This window comes from Mauremys mutica, chromosome 1 (assembly GCF_020497125.1).
Source record: "Mauremys mutica isolate MM-2020 ecotype Southern chromosome 1, ASM2049712v1, whole genome shotgun sequence".
NCBI classification, from domain to species: domain Eukaryota; kingdom Metazoa; phylum Chordata; order Testudines; family Geoemydidae; genus Mauremys; species Mauremys mutica.
The window spans coordinates 350,041,939-350,061,181 of record NC_059072.1 but is presented as its reverse complement, the minus strand read 5'-3'; the positions used below and the strand labels follow the sequence as shown (position 1 = coordinate 350,061,181).

The following is a 19,243-nucleotide window of genomic DNA, read 5'->3' as shown; positions in this document are numbered from 1 at the left end:
TAACTGACCTACTCTCTGTCTAAAACATCTTTCTAATCCTCAAGTTGCCTCAATCCTTCAGTGTTTTTCTCTGGACATGTGTCTAATTAAACTATATCTCCCACAAACTGGAACACTCATCTGCCCCTAGACATTTGCACCATTTAATAAATTCAGTGTGAAAGGGTTACCATGTTTAGCTTCTTAAATTCAGCATTTGAATTAATACTCTACTTGCTTGCATTTTGCATTTCCCAATTAAGTTTTAACTGTGGTGAAAATGTCTGTTTAAGCAAGCTTTATCTTGTTTTTTATATTAAAATATGATTTCAGTGTTTTTAGTATTTGTTAACATCTAATCTGGTATTTCCATTTTTCATTTTCCCCTCCACTTTCACCACCTGCTATCCAGATTTAAGTTGGATGGGACTTTTTTTTATACTGCCTACTGTATCTGGCTTCAATTCTGAGTGAGAGAGTCATAACTCCAGTGGATCCCTGGTGGGAAAGCATTGACTTAACATTAAAATGTTGTTTGGATAACAAGTAGTATGATAAGTATTTAATAACAAGTAAGCATACATTATAACATTATTAAAGTGATCACCAGTTATTTGAAGATCAGTCATATTCCCTGACATCACCATACACTGTGTGTTGTACCTTGTATTCGAGTCTCCAGTTTCCTCCAAGATCTACTGGAAAAGTCAAGTTGAACTATACATATATCTTAAATCAGTGCTTGTAAAAGATGCCTATTTAATATTCGTGTAGTTTGAAATCCTCTTTATCTATAGATCCAGGATACCAGACAACAGCAATGAATGCTTCCCTGAACTTACAATAATCAGTAACTTAAAACTGGGTTTTTTTACAGAGCTCAAAGTGATTTACAGAATTACAGGGAATGTGCATGGTGTAGGGGTCATTTGCTTTTCCCACCAATTAAATGCAACCAACCATGGGTTGGACAGCAGCAGCCTTCGTAACAGCATACAACTACAGTTACTTCTCCAGTTTCTTCCCATTTGAATTTAAGGAACAGGGGTCATATGAAACAAAAAAGTATGCCACTAATCCCAGAATAGGTGGATTTTCTGCTAAAATGATAAGCAGTGAAATAATGTACTATACTCACATTTATATGTTGTGAATTTTTATACCTGCAGCTAGAGCAAAGGTTTAGGTACATTTTAAATCTAAATAGCTGCTGGGCTTCAGTATTAACACCCATTGAATTGAATGGGGAAGTTCACACCTCTTAGTATTATCATTTTTTGTCTGTCTGCAGACTCAGGAAGACAACTCTGTATTGGTTCACATTCGGAAGAATTTCTACACAACCATATAGGTTAGAAACTTTATTTTTAAATTAAGTTTAAATTCTGTAGAAATTGTTTGGGATATCCATTAATAGCTGGCACAGCATGAAAGGCAATGCTGACTTTATCCAACCCCCTCTAGGAGTAGCAAGTTAAGTTTCCATATTCATCCAGACTTTGGCCTCCCTTCTAACTACCCAGAAAAGAATGACTTCTAGTCACTGTTAGTTTCATCTGGATATAATCATATTCCTCTGAGCCATCAGTACCATACCATGTTTTCTAGTACCTGATGCATTTAGGAATAAGTTAATTAAAGCAAATATCTACTTAATGGTATGAGTTGGTATAAGCTAATTTGAGTTCACCATTGATGCTGTTGTCTTATGCTGTTGACTGCTTTGTTAGATAATAGAATAAATCATTATCTGACTTTAGGACTGTTTCACTCTGCCCACCCATCTGGTTAGTTATGGAGCCAAAACTATAGCCCCAAAGTTGATGGGGTTCTACTCTGATAAGTGACTCTAAAACAGGTATGATGGGTCCATGTTTGTTGTCTCATTGACTTCTGAGCAAATTTGCTCAAGTTCTTTACAAGTAAACACTTTCTAACTGCCAGCCCTGTACATTTAATGTAAGGTTTGAGAGTCCTAAAGTTCTCTCCTTCTCACATATGATCAGTAATTTTCTGTAATCACATCTTGGCATTTTCAGTTATGTCTGTGCAACCCCATTGCCTTCAATGGAGTTGCAAAAATGTAACAGCATAATTCGGACTCCAGAATGGTCCATACTGATGATGTATGAAAGAAACCAGCTTGAGACTCTGAGCACAAATTCAGTTTGCAGGACTAGCATTTGGGAGGCGAGGGACATTTTAAAACTGAGCACACACTTGCTCAGACAAACACCAGACTCCATGATGCTATTTTTAAGATCCTTCTCAGAGTAGATCTACACTTTAAGATTGAAGCTAGCATACAGTAAAGGACTTATTTCATACTCAGATTTTTATTTCATCCATATTTGCTTTCACTTGAAGGTAAAACAACAAAGCAAGTAGCTTCAGCTACTACAGTTAGTTCCGGGGAAGTGCCATTGACCTCTTTTCTTTCAGTCAGTCATCGGTCTCAGCCCCACCAGCAGTCATCCCAGCCCCAGAGGACGCTGCTGCAGCATGTGGCTCAGTCGCAGACAGCAACACAGACTTCTGTTATGGTGAAATCTATCCCTGCATCTTCCACAGGCGCAATTACCCATATCATGCAGCAGGTTGTACCTTTTCTTTTCCAAACAGTCTGTGAACATAAGTAGACAATGTGAATTATATAGGGCCAGGTTTTGATTTGAATGCACGTGTCATATTGGTTTGTGTCAGTGGAAACCCAAGCATAAGGACAGAATTTGGCCCATTGTGAGTTGCTGTTCCTTGAGTGTGGGACTGAAAAAAAACACTATCTAAGAATATCTTCCATAATTGTTGATGTAGCCATGTTGGTCCAAGGACATGGGACCAGGTAGGTGAGGTAATATCTTTTATCTTGAAAGCTTGTACCTTTAACCAACAGAAGTTGGTCCAGTAAGGTATTACCTCATGTACCTTGTCTAGTAAGTGGAGGGGTTGTTTTGTATATGCTACATGTTTGCTGTTGGCCATTTTGAAAGGATGTTGCTGCCTACATGATCCCTCCCCATTTGTGTGGAGTTCACTTGATAGCAGTGTAGGACTTGCCTGTCTCTGTACACAGTAATGAAAGGGGGAAGGGCCCTAAAGGTTCTATGTTAGGCCTTGTCTACACTACAGAGTTTTGTCAGCAAAATGCAGAAAAATTCTCCTGTTTTGCTGACAAAATAAAACTACTTCAACGAGAGGCATAGAGCTTTTTGCAGCAAAGTTAAAGCGACAAAGCGTCAGTGTAGACGCTGCCATTCGTTATGTCGCCATAACTGGCCTCTCCCAGTATCCCACAATGCCCGCCATCACGCCTCTGCTTGCTGTTTTGAACTTGGCTGCCCTGCATTCCAACTACACAGGCATGCGGCTCTCCCCTTTCAAAGTTCCAGGAAGTTCTGACAGCTGAGCATGCCGGCAGGAAAAGCAAATTATTAACGTGGAGTTCTGCTCTCCCCCAGCACTAGGAACACAGCGGCAGGCAGGGGAGTGTGTGTGTGTGTGTGAGTGTGAGAGAGAGAGAAACTGCAGTGCTGTGCAGAGCCGGAGAGGGAGGTGGAGGCTGATGTCGGAGGTGTCTCCCTCCCTGTGCCTCAGGACTGGATGTTTCCAGCCGCTGTCTGAACTTAGAGACCTTATGCTGACACACTCACTCTCCCACAACACGCGCTCTGTCTCTCTCACATACACACTCCCCCACCACACACACTTCAGTTGAAAAGCAGCTGGCAATCTAGTAGGATTCCCATGGAATGATGGGATTGAAAAACCTGCATCACATGATGCTGTACCTGCCCCACGAGACATTGCAAACCCATCCCAAAGCACCCTGTGGCCAGTTGCACAGTGGGATAGCTATCCACAGTGCTCTTCTCTCTCTGTTGATGTGAGAGCTGCTAGTGTGGATGTGCTCTGCCAACACAAGGAGCACAATGTGGACATGCAACAGTGGTTTAATTAAAGCGGCATAACTTTTGTTGACAAAACTCTGTAGTATAGACAAGACCTTTGTCTTAAGCAGAGGAAGGAAAAGGAGCAGAATTGAAGACAATAAAGAAGCAGGATGCCTTTGATTTGGAGCTTGGCTTTGTAAGGTGCCAAACTGCAGAGGCCTCTGGCAAATTCTCAACTTGGGAAGTCACAACTGAGAGACTGCTTTAAAATGTTTGGTGAACAGCCCAAGTGAAAGGGACAACCCAGTAAAAAGCAGAGGAAGAAGCCTCTGGTGTGTTCTTGTTTAAATAGTTTGATTTTCTTATTTAATTCAAGAATTAGCATTTCTGTTACCTGTCAGCAGTAACAAAAATAAAGCTACTCTAGTTTTGTGAGGTCCACTGGGTAAATGTACACCACTCACTTTCTATATAGTTCGTATTTAGATAAGGTCTGTTGTAAAGCCTCTGCAGAGAGCATCTGTAGAGGTAGAATTTTGCTGAATGAGGCTACTTAGTTATTATTTAGGATTGTGTAATAAGACAGTGTTCTTGCCCCTAAGGAACTTAGTCCAACTCAAACGTGATATACGGGGCGGTAGTTTTGATGCGTATTAAGGTACAGACATGGCAGTGGTGAGGAAATCAACCCAGGAAGAACTGGGTCTGAAAAGGAGGGAGAGATTATGCTTTGGTGCATGGGAAATGGGGCAGGTTCCAGGTGTAAAAAGTGGTATAGAAGAAGTCACCAAGAAGCATCAGAGGAGACATGTGTTAGGAAAAGAGAATCAAAATCTCTTAAGATAATAGGTTCTTGTTAAAGCTAGGAACCATCTATTCACCAACCTAAGATCTTTGTTGAATCAGCCAATCCCTTCCATTTCCCATTCAGATATCATGGAGTTTGAGGCGATCTGAATAAGAACATAAGAACATAAGAACATAAGAAAGGCCATACCGGGTCAGACCAAAGGTCCATCTAGCCCAGTATCTGTCTACCGACAGTGGCCAATGCCAGGTGCCCCAGAGAGAGTGAACCTAACAGGCAACGATCAAGTGATCTCTCTCCTGCCATCCATCTCCATCCTCTGACGAACAGAGGCTAGGGACACCATTCCTTACCCATCCTGGCTAATAGCCATTTATGGACTTAGCCACCATGAATTTATCCAGTCCCCTTTTAAACATTGTTATAGTCCTAGCCTTCACAACCTCCTCAGGTAAGGAGTTCCACAAGTTGACTGTGCGCTGCGTGAAGAAGAACTTCCTTTTATTTGTTTTAAACCTGCTGCCTATTAATTTCATTTGGTGACCCCTAGTTCTTATATTATGTGAATAAGTAAATAACTTTTCCTTATCCACTTTCTCAACATCACTCATGATTTTATATACCTCTATCATGTCCCCCCTTAGTCTTCTCTTTTCCAAACTGAAGAGTCCTAGCCTCTTTAATCTTTCCTCATATGGGACCTTCTCTAAACCCCTAATCATTTTAGTTGCTCTTTTCTGAACCTTTTCTAGTGCTAGAATATCTTTTTTGAGGTGAGGAGACCACATCTGTACACAGTATTCGAGATGTGGGCGTACCATGGATTTATATAAGGGCAATAATATATTCTCAGTCTTATTCTCTATCCCCTTTTTAATGATTCCTAACATCCTGTTTGCTTTTTTGACCGCCTCTGCACACTGCGTGGACATCTTCAGAGAACTATCCACGATAACTCCAAGATCTTTTTCCTGACTCGTTGTAGCTAAATTAGCCCCCATCATGTTGTATGTATAGTTGGGGTTATTTTTTCCAATGTGCATTACTTTACATTTATCCACATTAAATTTCATTTGCCATTTTGTTGCCCAATCACTTAGTTTTGTGAGATCTTTTTGAAGTTCTTCACAATCTGCTTTGGTCTTAACTATCTTGAGCAGTTTAGTATCATCTGCAAACTTTGCCACCTCACTGATTACCCCTTTCTCCAGATCATTTATGAATAAATTGAATAGGATTGGTCCTAGGACTGACCCTTGGGGAACACCACTAGTTACCCCTCTCCATTCTGAGAATTTACCATTAATTCCTACCCTTTGTTCCCTGTCCTTTAACCAGTTCTCAATCCATGAAAGGACCTTTCCTTTTATCCCATGACAGCTTAATTTACGTAAGAGCCTTTGGTGAGGGACCTTGTCAAAGGCTTTCTGGAAATCTAAGTACACTATGTCCACCGGATCCCCCTTGTCCACATGTTTGTTGACCCCTTCAAAGAACTCTAATAGATTAGTAAGACACGATTTCCCTTTACAGAAACCATGTTGACTATTGCTCAAGAGTTTATGTTTTTCTATGTGTCTGACAATTTTATTCTTTACTATTGTTTCAACTAATTTGCCCGGTACCGACGTTAGACTTACCGGTCTGTAATTGCCGGGATCACCCCTAGAGCCCTTTTTAAATATTGGCGTTACATTAGCTAACTTCCAGTCATTGGGTACCGAAGCCGATTTAAAGGACAGGTTACAAACCTTAGTTAATAGTTCCGCAACTTCACATTTGAGTTCTTTCAGAACTCTTGGGTGAATGCCATCTGGTCCCGGTGACTTGTTAATGTTGAGTTTATCAATTAATTCCAAAACCTCCTCTACTGATACTTCAATCTGTGACAGTTCCTCAGATTTGTCACCTACAAACGCCAGCTCAGCTTAGCTTAATCTTTCAAATGTAAGAGCAACCTAAGCTCCGCTGAGGGCAAGACATCTACAGTGGCACACCAGGGCTTAGTTTGTTATGGTATGGAAATAGCCATTGAAGTGCTATGGCTTTGGGAACTCAGCATCTTAGGATATTTCTGCTTTTATACATGAGTTGTATGCCTGAAATCCTGTGACCTATTCTGCTTTTATAACAGTCCAGTTTAAATATTCTGTAATGTCACTAGATTTTGTGTATTCTGCAGTAAATTAGATGATGTCTCATTACTTTTTCATTTGTAACTTTTTTTATTAAGGCTTTAAGCAGCCACACTGCATTTACCAAACACAGTGAACAACTTGGAACTGAGGAAGGAGAAGTGGAAGAGATGGATACCCTAGATCCTCAGACTGGTCTATTTTACAGATCTGCCCTGACGCAGTCACAGGCACAAAAACAGCAGAAACTGAGTCAACCACAGCTGGAACAGACTCAACTGCAAGTGAAAACTCTGCAGTGCTTCCAGACTAAACAAAAGCAAACCATCCACCTGCAGGCTGATCAGATCCAGCACAAACTCCCACAAATGCCCCAGCTTTCTATCCGGCATCAAAAGCTAACCCCACTTCAGCAAGAGCAAGCACAGACCAAACCAGATGCACAGCACACCCCACACCACATGATGGCCAAAGAAAGGCAACTCCCTACCTTAGTGGCACAGCCACAGCAAACTGTAGTACAGGTGCTTGCCGTAAAAACCACGCAGCAGCTGCCCAAACTGCAACAGGCACCAACGGCACAAAAAATCTACGTGCAACCCCAACCCCCCCAGAGTCAATTGCAGCTACCTGCCTCTTCAGAGAAACAGCCCGCAAGCCAGGTAACAGAATATTGATAGCATGCAAAATAAAACGTCGCTGTTCAAGGAAAAGTCCAAACACCAACCCAGTTGCTGTAGCCGTGTTTTCTCCTGGCAAGAGAGAACTCCTCATTACGCTGGTATTAATTTCCCCATCAGAAGGTTGACACTAGGAAAGAGAAGCACATGTTGTTATATAGGGAAAAAAAATCCATAGAGCTCACAAATCAGTTTTGTTGGACCATTTTTTGTGAATTTCTGCAACCAACAGTGCATGGAATTTGCCCCTAGTTTCTTTTATTTTTTTGGGTATAATATATTATTGATTTCCGTTCCCGTAACATTTAAAAAAAATTCTGTGGAAATAAAGATGAATACACTGCAGTCTCCCAAGGACCTCCATTGTACGTCTTCCTTGGTAGTTTACATCACCATCACCCTTCAGTTAAATAATTTTACCTAGAGGAGCAATTTTACTTTCCTTGGGAGGGGAAGATGTAAAGACTGAGGAAAATGAAATACTATATATGTATTTTAACTAACTCCAAAAACCTTTTACTCCCCTGCCCCTTGAAGCATATATAAAATAATAAGAAGGGATTAATATACATCACATGGGAATATAAATCCCAAAGGAAAATGAGGCTGCTGTGATATTCTGCTAGAAACATTGTCTAGCAGTCCAAAAACTACTTTCCCCAGGCTTCAATTAAATGTTATCGTATCACTGCTGATTCCTTTGTTAAAACACTGAGCTTCAACTGTCTTCCTAATAGCAAGTATGTTGTTTGTGCCGTATTGTCCAGATAAATATTGATTAGGTTTAAATAAAAAAATAGCTGTAACATGCACAACAAAAATTTGATTTTCAGGTGCAGCAGCCAATTATAACTCAAGGATCCACTGTTACAAAGATAACTTTTGAGGGGCGACAGCCTCCTACTGTTTCAAAGGTAGCAGGCGGCAATTCTGTGCCCAAACTGGCATCGCCAGTTACAAGCCTATTTCCCATGCAGGCATCTGTGAAGACAGCAGTAGCAGACATTTTGAAAATGTCTATGATGGAAGCTCAGATTGACACAAACATAGAACATATGGTAGTGGATCCCCCAAACAAGGCCATGTCCACTAGTAAACTCGCTAGTGAAGCAGAATCATCACCTTGTATCCAGGTGCCAAGGGTGACTGCAGTAGGGATGACGGCAACTTCCATCTCTCAGCAACTGAAATGTAAAGAGTCCTGTTCAAGTCCTCCTGCTGCTGATCCTGTTTTAATAGAGAAGAAAGTGGATGCACAAGGAGTGCCTTCAACAAACCAGTTTATACACATTCAGAATATATCCCAAAAGAAAGCTGAAGGGATTTCATCTGAAATTATTATCCAGGTAAGAGAAGAGCAGAGCAAATAAAGGTAAAAAAAAAAAAAAGCACATATTTTCTAGGTTTGCGTGTCTAAAGCCTTAATAGCATCTGAACAATGTTCAAGTATTTTTTTTTCCTTTCTTACTTTGGTTCTCCTCTACCCCAAAACAGTAAGTGATTTAAGAATATAAAAATGTTGGGCACTTGTTTATTAAATTGGCAATACGGTGTTAAATACAATTTCTCAAACATGCTGGTCACTGCATTCCTACTGTCTGTCTCCTGAGCATTTTAAGTGTTCTGCTTTGCTTTCCCATTAAGGAAACAAACCAAACTTGCTAGATATTCAAAATCACCTTCTAACTGAAATGCTTGAACATGCAACTTTTGCTGTTACCGTGGAGGTATGATTTGTGCCATGTCTTTTTACAGTGTATTACAGTCTTGCCTGTTTTTTAGTGTAAAACTTTCTTCAGCATAAAGTAGATTTAGTAGAATCTCACTAATTCAAACTGACTGGGAGACCTTTTGCAAATTAGTAAATAAGGACCAGATTCATCAAAGCACTTAAGTACATTATTAACTTTATGCATATGAGTAAATCTCATTGATTTGAAGTCAACAGGACTATGTACATCCTTAAATTAAGCAGATGCTTATATGCTTTGATGAATCAGGGCCTAAGTGAACAAATGTGAAAATGTTCATTTATTCAAATGTAGTTTTATTTTGATACGTTATAACGTATTATTGTATTCCATAGTACAGATTATCAAAGCATTGAAATTTTAGTCATCTGAAATATCACAGCACCCTAATTATACATAAGTATAAGTACATAAAAGGTTGTAACAAGGAGGGAGAAAAATTGTTTTCCTTAGCATCTAAGGATAGGACGAGAAGCAATAGGTTTACATAGTGGCAAGGGTAATTTAGGTTGGACATTAGGAAAAAATTCCTAACTGTCAAGGTAGTTAAGCACTGGAATAAATTGCTTAGGGAGGTTGTGGAATCTCCATCACTGGAGATTTTTAAGGGCAGGTTAGACAAACACCTGTCAGGGATGGTCTAGATAATACTTCATCATTCCATGAGTGCAGGGAACTAGACTAGATGACCTCTCGAGGTCCCTTCCAGTCCTGCACTTCTGTGATGCTATGATACTGACTCATTGCAGAGGAGTGGACAGAATGCCATTGTGTTTGTTTGCAGTGTTTGATTTAGAGATTTTATTGTATATTATATACACTTATTATGGTGAAAAATGTGTAATTGTGATGGAAACAAATATGCTAACTTTGATTTATTTATAAAGTATACAAATGCTTTGAATTATTTTGTAATATTTTCTTTGAAACTAAGTAGTTTTTCTAGGAATACTCAGGATTTTGTATCTCTTGAGTATGAGGGCTAAGAGATAGATGTAGTAGAGTAAAATAATCAGTATATCATAGGTATTTATATGATGCTAAACACCGTAGTATTTAGGTGTGGTTATGATGTCTGGTCCATTTCAAAATCAAAATGCCTCTCTGATTATCAATTTAATAATTAAAATGTAGATATATTCTCCATACAATCTAGAAATTAAAAACAAAAAACAATTTAGTCATTTATTGTATTCCTTTGTTATTGCAGTACTTTGATCAGTCTAAATCTATTCTTTCTTTGTATTAATCCAACCAGTTTCAGGGACCCATTGTGCAATATGTTGTATGTACAACAGTCAGAAGTCTCGACTCCAAAATACTTAGTCTAAATAGAGAGAACATACAGAGGTTGAGAGTACATGTTACCCCTATTTTACAGATGGGCCAGATAGCAAACAGATTAAGTAACTTGTCAAAGGTTACACAGGAAGTCTGGCAGAGCTGGCAATTAATCCCAGATCTTTTGAGTCCCAGCCAACTGCCTTAACCACAAGACTATCTTTTCTTTAATTGTAATTATTTCAATTTATCCTTCAGTGAAAAAATCCTGCAAAATGATCCTTTCATGCTACATTTAATTTAGGAATATTGTAACAATAGGATGAAAACAAATGTATTGACTTTGGGAAAATGTTTCTGGGATTCTTACAACTGTTTAATAGACATGAGCATCTCTTTCATTTAAACATACAAATCCTTAACTCACCTGTCAAAACTGCATATTAAAACTTCATTTTTTCTTTCCTTTAGACTATCCCTCAATACTCCATCCCTTGTCACTCCAGCTCCAATGTGGTAGTGGAACCCAGTGGGCTCCTGGAGCTCAATAACTTTACTAGTCAACGTCTTGATGATGAGGAGACAGCAATGGAACAAGATGTGGACAGCAGTACTGAGGAAGGCACTGAGCCCAGCCCCTCTCAAAGTTCTGCTGAACAATCCTAATGAATTGGGACACTGGAGTGCACTTTAAATTCATCTTGGCAATTGAGTGTCCAAGATGCCGTTGTATTGTGATGTATTAGAGCACTTTGCCTATTAGAGTTGTTCATTGGACCCTTGAAGCATCAGTGTGTTTTAACAAGACAGTATTGCAGAAACGACATCTTAAAATTGTTTCAAAAAGGATGTAGTTACCAAGATACAGTAAACCTGTGACAGTGGAATGTATGTCTTAAAAAAAAAAAAAAGGGCAAAGCTACAGTGAATTGAAAAGATTGAGTAGAAGTTCTTGCTATGAAGCTCTTGACCAGATACTGAAACTTTTCAGTAAAAAGGGACCTTTTACTTTGCTGTGTCTTTCTTTTTGTAGCTATTGAGCAAAACACCATCACAAAGAATGTTTAGTAGATATTTGTATTTTTAAATAGCATGTGAGATAAAAGGTGTGTCTGTCTGTACTGGAAAAGCCCCAGGAATTTCTGAATTGGTTAGCTTTCTTGCACTTGAGCTCAATTAATGTTCATATTTGTAATCGTAAATATAGTTTATTTTTTTAATTGTTGGTGAATATTTGGACATAAGCAAAATCACTAACAGGTAACATGGTTTGGTGGATTTTGTTTTCATATATTACAAGAAATATGCTAATTTAATGTGCAAAACATTTCTTTTTATGCCACAAGCACATGAAATGCCCATTTAGTCTAATTAATTAACCTGATAATTTATTTAAATGCAGTGATTTAAAACCAGGCCAAGTTGCTTAACTAGTTCCTGTTAAACAAGCAAATGTTTTCATTCTAATGCTGTGGGGTAGCAGAAATGTATTCTGGTTTAAAACAAATGTTCAGATTTGGGAATATTTGGTTCATTATCTCATAACTTCAGCTTGTATTCAGATGCAAGCTGAGGCTTTTAAAAATCCATATTTTACTCTTACATGCGGTTTTTTAAATGACCATTTTGGGGGTTTAAAAGCTTAAACTGATTAGTTGTATGTTTCAGAGGTAATCCTCAGCCTTATGACTTGACTTGTTCAAGCAATATGTTGGGTTTTTATGATCGTTACAAGCCACGGAAAGAGATTTGGGTGCAGGTGGAATGACAGCAGAGGCTGTTTTAATACGTTCTGGTAATGAAGACAATACCTTTCTTTTTTAAAAACAATGTATATAGAAAAGTTTTTTAACCATTTTGTATAGATTTCATTATAAATAACTAAGCATTTTAAGACTTTGACATCTCATTCAATTGTACATACATCTATCAGCATAACTGCCCATTTTTTGGTGCTGAAGTACTACTGTAAGTATAATTCATCCAAAGTGTAATACAGGTTTTGCGTCAGTCTTTTTTAAGATGTGATTTTACTGTTGATATTGTAGTTTTTTAAATTCCAACTGAAGAAACGCTCATCAGACTAACATACAAAACCTAAAAAGCTGAACATATTTGTCCTGAACATCTATGTACGTAACAACACTGCAGTCTCCTGTAGATGGTGCTGTTGGTTCTCCTTTTAGCCTCTGTTAGCAGTTACTTCATTTATAAAGTCCTTATGACTTTCATTTTTATGTTTGTTTTGTCTGTTAATTATAAGCCTGAATGGCAAAGTTTTATCTTTTATGATGACAAAGAGAAGTTTTCAGCCTGTATATTATGGAAAAGCTGTACATAGTTGGGTAAGAATTGGATTGTCTTCTCTGCATCACCTATACGTTACAACATTGAATACTGTGACAAGCACTTGTTCCTCCTCTTTATTTTACATAACATTAGAAGCACTCAGGTTGGAGAGAAGAGAGAATATATGAAGTGGAAAATACCTTATGCCTTTTTTCTAGTTAAAAATTAATACAGAAATATTGTAAGTCATTCTAGATGGTATTTCAGTTTTAATAGCTGTGTTTGTTTCTAGAACAGAGATACTTAAAGTATGGCCACCCCCCAAAGGCTGTGACGACAAAGCTTGACAAGAAAGATGACAACAAAGCTTATCAGCTGCAGATTTTATTGCTAGCAGATTCAGGCAAGCTGTCTTTTCTAGTCATCTGTCATTGAAGGGGTTAGTATGAGCCTGGTCTATATATTTACTATTCATAAAAATGGATGTCAAATTCTATGCAGATGAGATGAGCTTGTGCCAAGCTGTTGTCACTCATGGTCTTACAGTATATTGGCTGTCCCTGTCATAGGCCGAGCTAAATGGAAGAGAGAAGAAAGCCCCTTTCAGTATTTCTGTTGCTACACTATAAGAAGTTTACAACTTTGCCATAAAGTATGGCTCCATGCTTAAATTTGTTATCTCTATGTAACTTTAGATGGCTGCTCTCGTTTCTACAAACAGATTTTAAAAAAACAAATGAAGTGTTAAATTTATCTTAACACTCATAGCATATTACACAATTTAAGTTCTGGCCCAATTTTGGTTTCTTGACAGAAAAGTTTATATTGTGGTGTTCTTGTTTTAAGATAGCTGCAAAGAAATTTTTAGAGAGGCCCATGAAACTGAGGATTATATCTGTAGTGAAATTATATTTTGCACTTACATAGTGTCATTTCCTTTCATTGAGCCTTTACAAACATGAAGGCTCACAACACCTCTGTTATGAAAGGTAAATATTTTACAGATTGGTAAACTGAGGCACTTGTTAACTGCCTTGCCCACAGATATACACAAAGTCTGTTGGGTAGACAGGAAAAGAATGCTGATATCCTAACTCCCACCTCTCTGCATTAAACTTAAGTTCGGATTTCCTTCTTTCCTAATCCTTTCCCAAACCAGTTGTGAATTGAGGCCCTAAATAGTTTGATTTATGATCTTTGGTGAATATGCTGGAATTGGTAACTAGTTTCATTAGAAAGAAATCTACAAGATAACAGGTTTTGATACTGCACCTAAAGTCCAGACTATGTTTTGTGTTTCAGCTACAGTAGCTGAAAGTAGAGTGTCATCCATTAAATTTCCTTTACTTTCGTGATTATTCTTCACATCCTTATCATAGCTCTACTAAAATAAAACATGTGCTCTTTAAGTTCCCATGTCCAACAAACAATGTGTCGCTACCTGCCAAAGGTTGCTAAATAATTTGTATCTTCCTTAAATGGAAGAGATTTGACTTCTGCCCATCTTTTGCAATGGAATAGCTCAAAAATTAGCTGTGTAGAATTGCTTATTGTTGTTTATATTAATAATTAGTGTGTTGTAATGAGAGAAATAGAAAATTTCTTACCAAATTTCCTTTCTGTTAGCAGTATCTCCCACAATTATGCTACACATGGGCTGTTTCCCTCCTCTCTGCAGTTCCCAGCGGTAGTTCAAAGCTGCAGCACAGTGTGTGCTGGCTATGCCTCCTCCTGCTTGCAGCCAGATTAGTCGTTCCAAAGCTATGTAAAACTCATAGAAGAATATTAGTAACAATAACATGCTAATTCATTAATTATGTACAGCAGATGACTGCCTACATAGAAATAATCATATAAAATGGTCACTCTTGCCTGTAAAGCTATCCATGGTGGGTAGAATTGTGGGAGATGCTGCTAATAGAAAGGAAATTATCGGGCAAGACATTTTCCATTGTGCAGCCCAGGGTCTCCCACAATTCTGCTATGCATGGGAAGTAGCAAGCAGTGAACTGGAGTGAGGAGGGCTAAAGATAGATTGATACAGAAAGAGATAAGGAGACACTCCTCCCCCCCATAAAGATTGCTTTTACTGGGTCACAACCTGCAGCACCTTCCTACCGAAGGAGGCCTCTGCAGAAGACATGAAGTCCACTTTAATAGTGTCTTGTAAAGGTGTTTGCTGATCACTAAGTGATCACTCTGCATATTTCAGCAGTGAAAGAATGTGCTTATTCAGCCCACGAGGTCGCCATGGGTCTTCTGGCGTGTGCCTTTATTCCTCCTGAAGCAAAATGCCTGATGCCTAGTAGGCCTCAACAATGCACAGTCTGATCCATCAAGTGAGGGATAGCTTGGAGGCTCTGGTTCCTTGACACTTTGGATGGAAGGAGACACATGGTGCATGATCTCCTTGTGGATTCTGTATACTAGATATAACTTCAGTGCCCTTCTGATGTCTCAAGTGTGCCACAGTTTCTTGGTCAGCTGCTGTGGTCGTTGAGCAGAATGAAGGATAACCTCCTGTGAGGTATGGAAAGGAGATTTCAGTTTGGGGAGAAAAGATCCTGGAGTTCTCAACACCACTTTGTCATTGTGGAACATGCAGTAATGTCCCAGCACAGGTAAGTCTGCCAGCTCAGAAACTTGCCTAGCAGATGCAATGTCAACCAGAAAATTGGTTTTGATGGAGAGAAGAATGCTGATATTGAAGCCAGAGGCTCAAAAGGCTTGAGTGGTCAGGGTGTTTAAGGCTAATGGTAGATCCCAATTAAGGAAGATTGGTCTGATGGCTGGTCTGGCCAGTCTGACTGCTGAAAAATCTAGAAACCTGGGAGTTCGCTACCAAGGAGTCTGAGGATCCTGTGAATATAATGCTAGTAACCACTGATACCTGACGTGCTATGGTGCTGGGTTAAGGACATTAATCCACACCTTCTTGGAAAAAGCCCAGGATAGCTGGAATCCCTGGGTCTCTTGGGTCAGTGTGCCCCTGGCACCAGATACTGAACTTGGTCCAGATGGAGGAATGAGTATTTAAGGTAGAGATTCCTGGATGAGAGCGAAGTCCCAGTCACCCTGGAAGACAGGCCAAGTGCTACTGATACTTTCTTTTTCAGTTCTATCAGACCAGCAAACTGGGATCTCCTTGGCCACTACAAAGCTAGCACTGTCATCTTTGCTTGTTCTCGCTGTATCTTTTGGATCATTTGCTCTGTGAATGGGAAAGGGGGGAATGAATACAGCAGGCATGTGTTCCTAAGAACTTAGGGTATGCTTCCTTGGCAAAGTACTTCAGACATTTTGTATTCAGGTGATGGAAGACCAAAAAACTGCAAGATCAGTTTGAAGACTTTCTGGTTCAAACACCATTCTGAGTTGTTGTCTTTGCACCTGCTGTGCCAGTCTGCCTATTGGTTCAGCTCCACTTTTGTGTGAATTGCTTTTAGGGAAGACTTTTCTGCCCTTCTCATTGTCATTATTTCTGCATGCAGTGCTGGGTTCCCTGTCCTTATAACCTACTTATGTATGCAACTGGAATTGTATTGTCTGACTGGACCAGGACATGATTTTCTGCTAGATGGTTCTGGCACCTTCATAGGGCAGTCTGAAGCCACAGAGCTGTAGGAGATTGATCCTGTGGTCCCTTTCTGTTGCGGCTCCAGATGCTTTGAGTGGTTCCGGATCCCTGATGTGCTCCCCAGCTCTACAGGCTGGCATCAGTTGTGTGAACCAGCGTGTCTGGAAGACATGGGAATGTGCTCATGAGCATTCCTTGGGACTGCCCATCATCTTAGGGTCTTGAGTACCTGCTTTGGGACCAGCATGTGATCCATCATGCATTCCAAGGAGTGGTCCCATTCTTTCAGTAATATCAGACACCTTATGTGCAGTCACACTCTTGGGGTGATCCCTATGCATATTTATGGGGGCGGGGGCACTAACTGAAGACAGTTGAGCATTAGTTGGCCTCATGCTCTTTTGCAGTATAGATATGAGATACTGCAGCTACTGGACTTTTGCCTCCAAGGTGTCTTATGTCCACTCCCAGGTGAGTTATCCTTGTTGAGGAAATCAAGGAACTTTTCTTGATGTTTATTATAAAGCCATGCACTTACAGGAGATCTAGAGTCCAAATCATAGCATTGTGCTCTCCAGCCTCGGTCGCAGCTCTGATCAGAAAGTTGTCCAGAAAGGGGTAATGGGTACTCTACAACCTGAGTCCGGCTATGATCACCACTTGCATCTTTGTGAAGACCATCAGGGCTAATGAGAGATTTCATGGGCGCATTCGGTACTGGTAGTGATCTGTGCCTTAAGGAGATCTCATTAGATTGTGGAGCACTGGCATATGGGAACGCTGAGATATGTATCTTCCAGGTCCACTAAGGTTAGGAGGTCCCCTTAAATTAGGGATGAGACTGCAGAATCTAGGGTCTTCTTGCAGAATTTTGTTTTCTTCCACTTGTTAAATCTCTTGAAGCTGATAATGGTCGTTTCCCCCAACCCCCCGCAAAGTGTACTTCTGAACAATAAAAATGATGAGGTAGATCCCGGAAAACCTTTCTGCTGCTATGCCCAGGAGATCTCAGTCTGGACCAGTTTGTGCTTGGCAGAGTCACTGGAGCTGGGAAACTGGATAAAAAGGGGATGGGATGGAGCCTGTAGTTTATGGGAGTATCCCTGATTCACTCTCCCTCTTATTCACTGGTCTATAGTCAATTTATTCCTTTTCTCTGAAAAGTGGGAAATTCTGCCTCCTAGATTCAAGTTTGGCCAGAGGCACATTTCCTCATCACGCTGGGCTCTTGAACATTGTGGGACCAACTGTGGGTTTTCTCCTCAGTGCTGGGTTTTGAGACTTGCCCTTGATAAATCTGCTATTCTTCCTCGTACTCCTCTGAGGAGAATAGGCAAAAGTAGCATCTCTGCCTAAAAGCAGGTTTGTACTCTCTTCTTAGAGCACTCAGCAGAGAGGGGAGGGCCTAGCTTAGATTTAGCAGCATTTTCTGCCACTATGTAATCTAGTTTTTCTCTAAAGAGGAGAGATCCTGTGAAATTAGAGGAACATAGGACTTGTTTGGAGTGAGCATGTACCTTCCAGGGGTAGAATAGCTGTTGAATAGCTGCTGAGCAGGATGCTGTAGCCAGGGCTGAAAATTGCATCCATTGAGGCATCAGCCAAGAATACTGTTGCCTGGGAAGTTTTCTTAAGAATGGAGCTTGAAGCTAGGGTGATCTCAGTCCTCCAGGTTCCTAGGGTACGCCAGCCAGGATATTGTAGCTCTCGCAAAGCATGTGGCTGCGAGAGATGTGCTGATGGAGCTTCAAAGTCCCTTTGTTAGGGTAGCTTCCACCTTCCATCTGTCTGTTGGGTTCTTAGGAAGAATTCCTCCTTCTGATGGGATAATCAGCCTTTGGGACTTTGGTAATATTATATTTTGTCTCTTGCAGTTTATAGAATCTAAGGTCATGCCTGTTAATGCATATAGCCTTGTTGGGTTTTTCCCACTATTCTGATTGCATCCTCTGAGGAGTGCAAGGGAATCACGACCTCAGGTTAGGAGTTGGAGGGAAGATATTTGCTTTGACGCATATCCTCAGGAGCTTGCTCAGATTGGATCTGGATTTTGGACACAACCATTTTGCGCATGGCCTCAAACATCTTGGAGAAGGGGAAAATGTATTGGATTTTTTCAAGTCCTGCTCAGAATTAGAGTCCAAAAGCTCTCCTCCTTCAATACAGGAGCAGGGGTCTGAGTTAGAGGCTTCCTGAATTTTTTGTATTTTTTCATTCCCTTTTTGGTTTTGGGGGGCTTTTTTTTACTTTTTGGCATACTTTTTGGGCATGGCTACATGGCTGTGGCCAGAGCACAGTCTTTTGCTGCTTGCCTTACACAGAAAGCCCTTTAGAAATTTCTCTGTGTCCTCCCGTTCAAGATTCAAGTCTCCTGATATGGATTGGGAAGGAGGAGGGCTATTTATTACCCCTACTTCTCTTTCCAAAGAATTCTAGACCCATTTTAGGGCTTTTGGGGAGAGTCGTAGCTTCACAAGGGATTTATATTTGCAGTCCTGCGTTGCCCAAGGACTTATTCCCTGGGGCTGCTAGATGAAGTCATCCTTATCCTTAGAGTCTCACCCTGATCTGATCTGTCTTCTGGTCAGGCTTTTTTGTGGCAGAGTTGCAGATTCTTGGAGTGGTAGGGGACCCAACATGCCTGTCTCACTCAGAGCCCCATACCCTGGTAGAGTTAGGTTTGGCTGGCTCGGAACAGCCTGAGCATAATTCACCTTCTAAGCCTGAGAAAGGTATCTCGCATATAGAGCACCTTTTAGATTATGCCTGGTACTTTGCTGAAGGCGGACAGAGGGATATCTGTGGAGGAGCTGCAGCAGAGCCACCAGCTGTCTATTGTCACAGTTTCAACTG

General features: G+C 40.2%; 1 protein-coding gene across 4 annotated transcripts in view; it reads left to right on the top strand.

The window, feature by feature from the left end:
• The window catches only part of EMSY (EMSY transcriptional repressor, BRCA2 interacting), a 53,990-nt gene extending 41,235 nt beyond the window's left edge, over window positions 1–12,755 (top strand). For 2 of the 4 annotated variants that reach the window (XM_045021412.1, XM_045021404.1), the window contains exons 17-20: window positions 2,422–2,576; window positions 6,911–7,474; window positions 8,326–8,838; window positions 10,996–12,755. In XM_045021412.1, coding sequence (XP_044877347.1) covers window positions 2,422–2,576; window positions 6,911–7,474; window positions 8,326–8,838; window positions 10,996–11,190 — 1,427 coding nt within the window. In that variant the 3' untranslated portion in view covers window positions 11,191–12,755. Of the gene's footprint in view, window positions 1–1,270; window positions 1,331–2,421; window positions 2,577–6,910; window positions 7,840–8,325; window positions 8,839–10,995 lie in introns of those variants that run through there. The other 2 variants (XM_045021397.1, XM_045021420.1) reach the window with 2 other exon arrangements.
• The last annotated feature ends 6,488 nt before the right edge of the window (window positions 12,756–19,243 follow it).